Below are 11,950 nucleotides of genomic sequence, written 5' to 3' on the forward strand. Positions count from 1 at the left end.
GCGTTTTTACCCCCTTAATGTCTGACCAATGGTTGAACAGCATTTCCGTGAACATGACTTGTGTTTAAAGTTTATAGTCCGTTTGAGTTTTGTGTGAACGCAAACCGAACCTTGTGAAAAATGAAACAATGCAACAAACTGTGGTCTGGTGTGCACCAGAAAACAGACTATTAGGTGTGAAGGCACCCTAAAACACTTCACAGAGACAATAGCTGTCACAATAGCCATGAAGCACAGATGTACGCTTTTTATTTTTGACGATTTATAAGTTAGTCTTTAATAAACTGCTTAGCCAAAAGGACAAAGATATCCGTATTGCAATATTTGATCGCACGGTCATTGCAGCTTCATATCATGCATTATTTTTGTTTTCCTCTCGCTAGTCATTGACATATGCCAGACTCTGAAATTGAGTTCAATCACTGCAACTCACCAATGTTGTCTTTCTCTTTGCAGGAAATGGAGTAGCAGCAAATCTCTCTGTCCTGAATGGCTGCCAGATTCCTTTGAAGGGGAAAAGGGGGCATAAATATGAGAAGTTTGCTATCAGGCTGACAATCAATCTCACTCATAGGCAGCTTATGCAACAACTCTGCACATATTTCTAACATGACAGCAGATGGAGCCATTTCCTGCTTTACATAGCAACAGTTTTACCAGTAGAGATGTCAGAGGAAATTGCATTGTCATTAGCATAGGCTGCATAGGTAAGAGGCAGACATGTTGGTTCAGCTGATGGATGAAAAAGCAAACCAGATGAAATGAAAAGTTGTCATATAGTCGGGCAGGGAACCATTTCCAGATACCTTCCTTCATGCAGGTTGCTTTCCTAATATTAAGAATTATTATATGTTTTATTGCAATTTCTTAAATTAAGAAAAAGTCAGGCATATAGGTTTAATGAAAATATTTAAAGTTTTCCACACGTGTCAGACAAGGAACATTAATAGACTGTAGAAATGTTCAATGCAAGGAAATAGTAACTTAACTCCAGACCTTGTACACAGTTTGAAATAATGATATTCTGATATTGAGTCCTACATTTTTTTTCCATAAAACCATTAAAAAAGAAACTAAAAGGGCAATTTCATGACATAAAGAGACTACAGTGCACTAAAGTACATATAAAACAGTGCAACACTGTGCTTCAGCTCTAATTTAATTAAATTGATAACAACTTTGCACCATTTGTCATACTTACAATTTCTCAATGAGCTGCTTTTCATCTAGAGCACTGGGGAGATCCCTTTTGTTACCGAGTACCAAAACCTAAAAAAAACAAGACTATTTAAATAAGCAACTGCATCAAGTAATAGTTGTTAAAACCCACACACAGTTCTGCATAACTGGTACAGAAATAGAATATTGGTTTCTGGAAAACACTTACAGGAATTCCTTGCAACTGAGGTTTGTCTAATAAATTATGAAGCTCGTTTCTAGATGCCTCCACCTTTTCTTGATCTGCTGCGTCAACCATGTACCTAGAAATGAGCAAGACCAAAATAAGTTAAATGTGTTTTACATACATTAAAAGTACACTACGTCCATTTCAAGAGCTTGTTACCATTTATTATGTTTGTCAGACAAAGATGAAGATTGAAACTGATATACTCACACGATTGAATTAACCCCCCGACAGTACCGCTCCCACATGCTCCTGAACCTTGGCTGCCCTCCTATGTCCCAGATCTACAGAATGACAGGCACATCTTCATGTGATATTCATATTTTAATTATAACTTCCTCTTTGTATTAAAAAGGTTATTTACAGTTACACTGCACTGACAGTAGAAGGATTGAAATACCTTTATGGTGACGTTTCCTTTGGTGACCTTCCTCATATTGAACCCCACCGTAGGGATCATGTCTTCACTGAAATGCCCAGACTGAAAATAAATACATAAGTAAAAATACATCTTAAAATAAAACTGACAATAAAAACTGAATAATAAAGCTGCAGATGGCCATTTCATACGAAGAAAAATATCCATAAAACATAATCCATTATGTTCCAGCCCAGTAAGAGGACAGAGAACACAGTATTACAGAGTTTTTGATCACCTAACCGTTTTATGCATCCATATTAAAATAAACTATAAAATAATCTCTAATAGAACAAATGTATTGTCATTATGACATGCTGCACTGGATCTCTTGTACTTTCACTTGTTTACATACCTTTATTATAACATAGCTTACAGTGTAATACTTCTCATCATACAGTATTTAAAGGTGACCTATCATGCAAAATGCACTCGTGTACGTCTTTTATACATGAATATGTGTCCCCGACTCCCCGGTGTTCCAGAGAACTCACCAAGTGTCAGAAAACACAACCCTCTCTCTTTTCCTCCATACCCAAATCTCTTAAAAAGGGGCTGCAACGGATCTGATACAGACTGATCCAGATTTGAAAACTTCTGTGACGTCACAGAAGTGGCGCTACGGCTATTGGGCCAACTCCACCAATCAGGAGGAGACAGCCACGGACATTGCCTTTCGAAAGCGCTGGAGACGCTATAGTACATATGCCAGGCCTGTAGATGGTCCTGTTCTCACAGAATCAGCCCATGCAAAGACAGTGTTACATTGAGCGAAATGAGGAATGGCTAAAATGCATGATCTGTTTGGTATTTTGAAAAATAAAAAGTATAAATATGCCTTATATAGGTTTGGTCCTACACTATATTATTCAAATATAGCATGATAGGTCCACTTTAAGATTTAAATGGAGTACAGAAAAGGTTTTAAAAATGATAGAAAAAACACTCAAATCTAGTTTATGTGTTACTGTGTCCAAAACTGTTAAAAGGCAGGTACTTGTATTTGTGAAACGCCAATATGTTCTCTTAAAGCAAATCAACAAACCAAGATAAATACTTTAAAACACTAAAACCAGATGTTTTTCTCAACGTATTGTGGCTTTTGTGATTGCTCATTTTGCAAACTGAAGTGTCACTCAGCATACAGAATCAGTGGCATTCCCCTTTAACATCAAACTCCCAAGCTGTGTCTCGCCCTTCTCCCTGCGCTCTTTTATAAACCAGCGGGCTGCTGTACGCATATTTCACAGCACATGACTTGCAGGAGTCACCTGATGAAGCTAAGTGGAAATGAGTGCAGCAGTCTCATGACTGAGGAAGGAGGAACCACCCCCACAACAACCATTAATTCACTCCTCTGTGTCAGAGGCTGCCATCTCTTACGTGTGTGAAAGAAGGATCTTAGTTTTGTTCCAACCACAAAACACACACATTTCCTCCTCAGACACCAACTATCTGATGCTTAGTAAACAAAACGTTTCTGCGCAAAAAAATACTATGCACTAGTTTTCTTTCTTTTTTTCGACTTTGCAATTAAATCTTTCAATCGTCCAGTTCTGTCTGATTAGTTGAGGTGTTTGATTTTTCATTTATGAATCAAACTGATAAGCAACTCAAAACAAAGCAGAGAAACTTAAGCTTACTTTTCACAATATGCTGCTGAAAACTCAGTTTCTGTCTGATGATTAGCCAAAGAAAAGTTGCTCCACTATAAACCTTTGAGAAATGTTGGCAAATTGCACAAAGTTGCAGAGTTGCACAAGAGAAATGGCCTGGCAAGAAAGGATGCTCTGCAGCCGCAGTCACATGAGGTCAAAGATACAATCTGTGTGTAACATGACCACAATTTGCATTAAAGCTGCTGCAGTATGAGTCTTGTAAAGTTGTTAAGCTTTATATCACTTTTTAATATGCCACTTGCAACCTGTTCTCAGACACTAACACCAACAACAACTGAGACATGGATATTTTTGTAAATATGTCCAAATAATATGTTAAAACAAAAAAAAACTAACTCAGCTACAGATTTACTTTTTGTTCTAGGCTCCTAAAATCTGTAAAAAAAATCATTTGTTTTTTGCGGAGGAGGTCATTTTTAACCTGTTGCAGGACACCTGTAACGTATGTAGTCAGCAGTGGCTGAAAGGTTCAACATGTTCTCAGTTACCTTCCTGTCTGACAGCTTTCTACTCGCTATAACACGACCCTACAGCTAGTAAGTGATGCAATTTTACCACAACAAGGCATATATGTGTATGTTGCGTTCAGGTTTCAGCATGCTAAACAATCCTAACATAATTAGCCACTAGCCGACGACGACCCTCCAGCAGAAAACTAGTTAGCTCAGCTGACTTGTTGACACTCTTCCTACAACCTGACTCATGTCCATGTTTGTTTTTATGGATGCTTCTGTCCTAAACAACATATCAACGTCACATTGTTTTTGTACCCGAAGACCCAGACAGTGTAGCATTACCTAGTTAGCCTAACTCTTATCCCATTATTAGCGCTAATAGTATTAGCACTGCCCCTAGCAAGGTGGCTAGCAGCTGAAGACTTACAGCGATCACGTTTACAAATGTAGTTTTTCCCGAGTACTGGAGGCCAACCAGCGTCAGCTCCATCTCCTCCTTCCAAAACAGAGTCTTAAACCAGTCCAGCAGCCGGTTCACTAGGGCCAGCATCTTCAGGTCGGTGTCCACACTCCCCCACGGTAGTGTCTGTCTCTCCCTCCCTGTCAGATGTGGCGTTTTCCAGCGAGGAAGGGAAGTGGGACGCAGGCAGCTGTCATATGATCAGTCTGCAGAAAACGCACCGACAGCGCCCCTGCAGGCAGATGAAGGACCACCATACCCAGAGCGTGCAGCGTTGTCTTTTATCCACTAAAATGCATTGCACTCATGTATGGAGGACGATTAGGGCCACATGAAGAAAACAGATGTGGGGATGTGAAAACATTTTCCAAATTCCGACTTTTTTCTCAGAACAAAAAAAAACATAATTTTTCACATCCCCCAAAAAATACATTCATATGGCCCTAATCCTCATCAGTAGAGGACAGATCATGACATGAGTGCAAAATAAATAAAAGCATAAATACAGGAATAAAAAATACAGGAATAAACAAATGTGGAAATAAATATAGGAATAAATATGGAAATATCAATCAATCAATCAATGTTTATTTATATAGCCCAATATCACAAAATGTTACATTTGTCTCAGTGGACACAGTTTGTACGAATATCAGTATGACAATACGACACCCTCTGTCCTTGAACCCTCACATCGAAACTTCCAGAGAAAAACCCCACAGTTTAAAGGGGAACATGGGAGAACCCTCAGGGAGAGCAACAGAGGAGGGATCCCTCTCCCAGGACGGACAGACGTGCAATAGATGCCGTGTGTAAATCGAAGAGATAATACATTTTACAGCGTAGATAGACCAAATGTTTGGAAATGCATGTGTCTATAATAAGAAGATGAATCCACGAGGATGTCAACAATCCTGTGGGAGCCATCAGGGAAGTAGTGAGAGTCAGGCAGGACCACAGCGATAGGTTCAGGCACGACTCGAAGTCCAGGACCCAAATCCAGAACTCATGATAGAGGATTCAGGACACAGGACCGCAGCAACAGGATCAGCCACGACTCAGGATCCCAGCGTAGATAGACACCAAAAATAAATTTGGGGGAAGCTGGGTTATTCAGAACATGAGAGTACACAGGTACAGACAGAAGGAAGAAGTAAGGTGTCCCCCGACAGTCTAAGCCTATAGCAGCAAAACTAACGTACATGGACTCACGTACATGGACTCCCTTTACCCCTAGATTCCACCGGGTCCGTCTGCGTCGCGTTACGGCCACGTTACGGCCACGTTACGGCTGCGCCGCGGCGTTCGCAAAGATCGCGGCCACTCTAGTCAATGGGTGCTATTCCACCAGACGCGCCGTGTTACTGCTCAGAAGCGTCCCAGAAGCGTCTCGGCACAAAATAGGATTCAAGTCTATTTTCCGACACGAGGCGTTGCAGAGGCGCCGGGCAGGAAGTGGACCGGTCAGAGCATCCGGCTCATCCCCAAAATAAACTAATTTTGCAGACACTATCCCTCTGTAGTCTTTCAAGTAGGAGGACAAATGCCAGCGTTCTCCTCCGGTTTACAGGCACTGTGTAAAATAGAATAATTATGATGATGAATGCATTTTTTTACCACTAAAATAAAGCAACACATCTTTGATTCATGTTGTTTATAACTGAAATATTACAATTATTATCAACTTTGTCTGTACAAAGTAGCCTTTCCAGGAAATATGCCCAAATCAACAAAAACTGCGAGCCGGCAGGCAATCGCTCCGCTTCTGAAATGCTTCTGAAACGCGCCCGGTAGGGTATGACGCTTAAGAGTAGTAAGCTGCTCTCGCTTTACACAATGCTTTCTTATATTCATTGAGAGTAATATGCCAAATTAAACGAGATTCTTCAAGTTTAGTGGAACGCCATATCCTTTCAAGTTGTCTCGACTTTTGCTTTATTTTTGCGGGTTTCGGCATTATGCCATGGAGCTAGTCCATGTTGTTTTATTTGGTAGCCTTGTATTCTGTGGATACAACAACATTTATAACAAATGTACTTTCAATTGCTCTGAAAGTGCACGTGTCTTTAACAATATCTTTGAGTTGCTATAATATTTTATTTCACTTCCTCTGACCAGTCCCACTTTTATTTGGAAGCTTTGTGTCACGTTGTAGACAGTGCAAGGAGAAACACAGTGACTGTTCTCTCTTCAATAAATATTTTTAAAAGCTTACAGCTCCGGGAATCTCCGACGTATTCATGTTCTGGATAAACTGTAAAGCCCTCGGAGACAAAAGAACAAGAAACTTTGATTGACTTTGATTGATGGATTCAGCTTAAGAAGTACACTTCACTTCAGAGCCCTCAAGAGCCATATATAAATGTTTATTTGTGTCAAAAATTGTGTTGCTATTAAAGGTTTTGCTACCTAAAAGTCAGCAACAGGAGTGTAAGGGTTTGGATTTCTAACAGGTTTGAGATTTTTGATTTTGAAGCTGTCCTCCACTATAGCAGTGATGTGTCAGTCTGATGGGGGAGGTGGGTGGGTGCTACTTGTGTTTTGTTGTCATTGCATGTTTGCTTGTTTTGAAAGCATGAGTGGGGATGAAATATAACTTAATGACCACCATTTTCACTAACTGTTGTTTTCTATAACATTTTTGAGCTAATTAACCTTTTGGTGTCATGTTGAAATCTTTAATGTAGTGTAAATATACCCCTACTCATCCAGTAAAAAATAGAGTTATACAAATAAAAAAGAGAATAAATGTTGCCTTTAAAAAAGAAACTAAAGAGACGATTTATCTGAAGCCTAGGGAGAAATTCAAAACAGACCAGGACCAGGGCCCCTTTTCATTTTTTTCTTAATTTTGAAATAAGAGAACAAGTCAAGAGATTAAAATACACAATAAAACTATAATTTTACTGCTGTCACAGCATGAATACATGCATACTGTACATTACATAACAAACAAAATCACAAAGGGAAATAAATACATAATACATTACACATAAGTAACAGATTCATCATCTGCGACCACAAACTACAGGTCTTGCTTCCAGGATGCTGTCTGCTTTGGTGTATATGGTGTTATATTAGCTGAATACACTTAACTGTATAATACATCCTATATAATACTTTGCTTTAATGCAAGTATGCAATGTTTAGAAATTACCATTAGTATGGCCATAAGCCTTTTGGTTTGTTAGGTTTTTTAAACAAATCCTTCAAAATAAGAACAACTCACTTTAAAACGGCTGAATGTCGGACCTATGAACTTAGTTCTTCTAAATAACATACTTTTGAACAAGGTTTCCAGTTATAATACCTTCACCTGTTCGTAAGACAAATCCTGGTCTTTCACTTCCCTGCTGCTGATGGAAACCGGGAAATGTGCTTCTGTAACCCAAACAGGTTTATATGTAAATGTCTGCTAATAACAAACAAGATGATTTGTACAATTACATCAATATTATATTATCCAACAGACTGAATAAACTGCAACCCGACTTCTTCCAGACACAGGGGGCCAATACTGTTGTTCTTGGATTCGTCCTGCATGATGAGCACGCTCCCACTCTCCTCCTTCGACAGGCGGGTGTCACTCGTGTTGATGGACACCGCTAAGACCTCTTTAGGATAGTTATCTAGGGTAAATACGAACAAAGTCATGTTAAAATGCTCTATACACTCAACTACAGTACACTTTCCCTACGATTTGATACCGTGATTTCATGTATGATACGTAGTTTAAAAATGATATTGTTCTCCATTGAGGCTCCTCAATGCTAATGCTGCTTATTCTTAAATGTGTATATAATGTGTACATGTTTCATCTAAAACATAATATGTTTTCTATGTTATCAACGGTGTTATCTCTTGAGTAAAATTCCAATGAAATTAGAAATGAGCAGTGCAAACACTACAAACATAAGTTGAATGCATTTTTTACATTTCTTTCAGCAACATTTTTCGAATAAGCTCTTTATAATTCTGTTTTTACATTTTTTGACAAGATCCATTTTCAGTGAGTTAAATGTTTTTTTTGTATTGAAGGGTCATTTCTGTTAGTAGCAGATTTGGCAGATTTTAAGAAAAAGTACTTGCAGGATTGTTGTTCCTTGAGTTTGTACATTCATCATTGATTGCACTTATAAGTTGTTTTGGATAAAAGGGTCAGCTAAATGAAATGTAATTTGATAGTTAAATAAGTGTTATCTTTAAGGCCCACTTACGTGCTCTATACTTCTTTAGGTTCTTTACACAGGCATTAGAGAGAAACACAAGGAGGGTGAGAGAAACCAGAACAAAGCCGATGCCAAGGATCACATGAACGTAGTCTACACCATCTCTGCGTCTCTCTGGACTTAGTTCACTGGTAAGATCTGGTGAAACATAAAATCATTGTCATGTTAGTTTAACTCAGCAAAGTCATCAAATAAAAACAATAATTTTGCATCAACTTACTGGCACTTTCTTCTTTTAAAAGCTCACACTGATACATATAATTTATCATCTTGGCGTCCAAGGCTATCTCTGCAGAAAGAGATGGCAGATTGTTAAATGATGATTTAGATTTATTTTAAATGTGGTCTAGGCTATCGTTATTATTATTAATATATTAACATTTTATCATTTGCATTTAGATCAAAGCATTATCATATCTGAAAAGCTGAACATTGACGACAAGAAACAAAATAATTAGAAGAGTTAGATATATTTGATAGATAACTTACATATAATCTATCGATAAACACTTTCAGACAAAGCCCCAGAACATCACGACGAAAGTAATTCTTCAAGTCAACCCATAGATGGCATTACTGGTGTAAAAGTATTGTGTTGTCAAGTGTTTTGACTTCCAAATGCTCCTAAAGATCATTATTAATATTTTCTTCTGATCACGGTACAGACACAAATGCCAGTCAGCAGCCCACTCCCTGCATTTCCTATTGCTTAAAAGTTAGCAAACACTTTTGCACAGTTCTTGACACTCAGCTTTCTATGACTGAATGACCGATGTGACAACGATTTGGGAAATCCCCATCAATTCTGTGAGCGTGATTTGAGATATAAAGATACTGTCATTTGTTATTGTGGTTACATGAGAGTAGGTTGGAGCATTAATCCAACCTATATTCCAAGGCTGTGTCCAACCCACATTTATTTCAATTTGCCACCCTTGACATCCAATGACATGATACTCAAATATAAAATAAAAAAACTCAAATTTAAGTTATTCAAACCTGCTTTGTGTAAACGCAGCATTCATTTGAAAAGAGAAATGTCCACTCTCACCTGTTTTCTTTGGTTTTTCCCCCGTGACGCATTTGTTTTCCTGACACTCTGAACAAACATTGTTGGAGCACAGGAAACCATTGTGGCACGAGCAGTTTGCATTTGCGGTGTTCTGACATTTCTCAGCATATTCTGTAGACAGACAAGAATTCAAACCACAGGACTCCCAGGAACAACAGTGTTGTATTGTTTCCACTAAAATGCATAATTAAATGTATTGCACATATCAACAGGTTTTTCACTATAGATATCCCAAAAGAGAGGAGGACTATTCATTTTGTCTAAATCAAACTTTTACAAACATTAATTTCAGTCTTACCATATAGGCATGATCGGCATTCCTCACATCTGTCGAAGATGTTATATTGGTCTGAGTAGAAACCTTCCTCACAGGGTCTACAGGCAGTTTGTTGTTTCTCTGTGCAATAGTCCTTCATATATGTACCTTTAATGATAAGAAACAATAAAACCAGTCATTTACATGAACATACATGACAGACAAGTATACAAAACTATTTCAAACACATATTATCTAATAATTAAAAGATGAATTAAGTGTTTTACCTGGAGGACACTCATTACAGCATCGCCCATCTACCGGACGCTGACGTTCCCCACAGCCTGCAGCGTGCTCTATAGTCCAAAAACTTAATGCAGATATTACTGCCAAGGAAAGTTTCAGAGAAATCATTATGACCAATGCTCTTCCCTTGCCTTCAGGGTTTTATATTGGCTGTTTGATGACGTCAGTATGCGGTTAGCTTGCTGAGAGATATTGTGTGAGATGTCTCTGTCTCGCTCAGGAAGTGAAAGACCACTTGCGTGTTTAACAACATATGATGTATGCCGCCTTTTGTTTTGGGTTTGTTTTTAGTTTTGTTTATTTCCTGTATATACTAGATGACCCTTGTAATTTGATTTTATTAGGAAATTGGACTTGAGAGGAGCTGGGTGTTTGTTCATCAAAGGTGGACATATTGGTCTATATTATATTACTTTATGTCCGTAAACGACCCTTTGATATATAGTCAACCAAAGTTAAGCCCAAAAACATCCCAAACTAAAAAATATGTTCTGTGAAATGGTAAACCTAACCGGCTGCTGGTTCACTTTGACACAGCTGCGCTTTCAAAATGACATGGGACAGAAATTAACAGTAGTCATAGGGGCATTAATGATGAAAAAGCCATTACATTGAAAACACATGCATCATAATATTCTGAATAAGACTCAGTTTGGTTCCTGGGAAACTTGTGGAAACATTAAAAACAACACGATCATTTTATTTTAAACAAATACCTGAATAAATTCTACACTCAAACTTCCCTTGGCCAACTAAACTTCCCTGCAACGAGGGGTTTTGTGACTTAAGTTGCAGCATCCATAAGAAATTCACCTCAATAGGTTAAGGGTTACAACAATCAAATCTTAGTTAGTCATAATGCTGTTGGTATTTCAAAATAAACGTTAACCCTGGACTCTTCTTTTTAGTGTGAATTTATACTCCTGTCTTTTTGAAAGCCGTGGTTACAAAAAAAAGGATTGAAACGTGACTATGCTTGCAGTGGGTTTTTTTGCTAGCATTCTGCTGTGTTTAGCACTCATATAAAGCACGTAAGCATGTGAAATTGCATTGTGATTACAAAGCTTCTATGATGCTGGAATACACACAGAAAAGCATTATGATGTGTAAAGAATGTACAGCAGTCTACTTACTGGAGGTGTCGGTTTGATTGGGTTTGTTGACATTTGGTAGTGGAGGCGGGGAATTTCCTGGCAAATGCAAAACATTGTTAAGTATTGTTGAAATGATGAGAGGATAAAATAGACAGAAACTGAATCATCAGCAGTTTTTCAATTTATATAATTTAAGCTTTTCTAACTGAATTTGAGTTATCAGGCAAACATGCCAAACATTTGTCCCTTCCAACTGGACAAAAAGTACGATTTTTGGTTTCTTCTCTGTAATATTTTTTATTTGAATGTCCTTGGCTTTGGAACAGTTGATTGCTCAGAACCAGCAGAGACATTATCTTCTGCACATTTAAAATAATATATATTATTATTAAGCAAGGTGTTGGCTCTAAAAGAACATTTAAACAAATAATGTCTGCTAAATCTTATGTGTCCACACTTACATTACACGTTACTTAGACACTTTTATCCAAAGCAACTTACATACTCAATAGTGTGGGCAATCCCGACAGGAGCAATTTGGGGTGAAGTGTCTTACCCAGGGACACAACGAGATGC

General features: G+C 38.1%; 2 protein-coding genes across 2 annotated transcripts; both read right to left on the reverse strand.

The window, feature by feature from the left end:
* Positions 1-404: 404 nt before the first annotated feature.
* Positions 405-4,615, reverse strand: LOC104948944 (ADP-ribosylation factor-like protein 8B-A). Its single transcript, XM_010775183.1, has 6 exons — positions 4,385-4,615; positions 1,806-1,886; positions 1,616-1,689; positions 1,388-1,481; positions 1,202-1,269; positions 405-504 (listed from the first exon to the last, which is right to left on the reverse strand). Exons 1-6 carry the CDS (start codon positions 4,505-4,507, stop codon positions 420-422), a joined length of 525 nt encoding a protein of 174 aa, XP_010773485.1. The 5' UTR covers positions 4,508-4,615; the 3' UTR covers positions 405-419.
* Positions 4,616-7,300: 2,685 nt separating this feature from the next.
* On the reverse strand, positions 7,301-10,405 carry LOC104948945 (tumor necrosis factor receptor superfamily member 26-like). Its single transcript, XM_010775184.1, has 6 exons — positions 10,262-10,405; positions 10,017-10,142; positions 9,698-9,829; positions 8,867-8,935; positions 8,635-8,784; positions 7,301-8,046 (listed from the first exon to the last, which is right to left on the reverse strand). The coding sequence occupies exons 1-6, from the start codon at positions 10,386-10,388 to the stop codon at positions 7,877-7,879; spliced, it is 774 nt and encodes a 257-aa protein (XP_010773486.1). The 5' UTR covers positions 10,389-10,405; the 3' UTR covers positions 7,301-7,876.
* Positions 10,406-11,950: the final 1,545 nt, after the last annotated feature.

This window comes from Notothenia coriiceps, unplaced genomic scaffold, assembly GCF_000735185.1.
Source record: "Notothenia coriiceps isolate Sejong01 unplaced genomic scaffold, NC01 NC01_scaffold00015526, whole genome shotgun sequence".
NCBI classification, from domain to species: Eukaryota; Metazoa; Chordata; class Actinopteri; order Perciformes; family Nototheniidae; genus Notothenia; species Notothenia coriiceps.

Excerpts from the sequence above, each read along its gene's own strand:
- LOC104948944 (XM_010775183.1), bottom strand. The coding sequence starts at position 4,507 with ATGCTGGCCCTAGTGAACCGGCTGCTGGACTGGTTTAAGACTCTGTTT. Across the intron at positions 1,887-4,384 it reads CATTTGTAAACGTGATCGCT|TCTGGGCATTTCAGTGAAGA; the intron begins GTAAGTCTTCAG and ends ATTTATTTTCAG. Across the intron at positions 505-1,201 it reads AAGCAGCTCATTGAGAAATT|GAATCTGGCAGCCATTCAGG; the intron begins GTAAGTATGACA and ends TCCCCTTCAAAG.
- LOC104948945 (XM_010775184.1), bottom strand. The coding sequence starts at position 10,388 with ATGATTTCTCTGAAACTTTCCTTGGCAGTAATATCTGCATTAAGTTTT. Across the intron at positions 10,143-10,261 it reads CTGTAATGAGTGTCCTCCAG|GTACATATATGAAGGACTAT; the intron begins GTAAAACACTTA and ends TTATCATTAAAG. Across the intron at positions 8,936-9,697 it reads GGAAAAACCAAAGAAAACAG|AGATAGCCTTGGACGCCAAG; the intron begins GTGAGAGTGGAC and ends CTCTTTCTGCAG.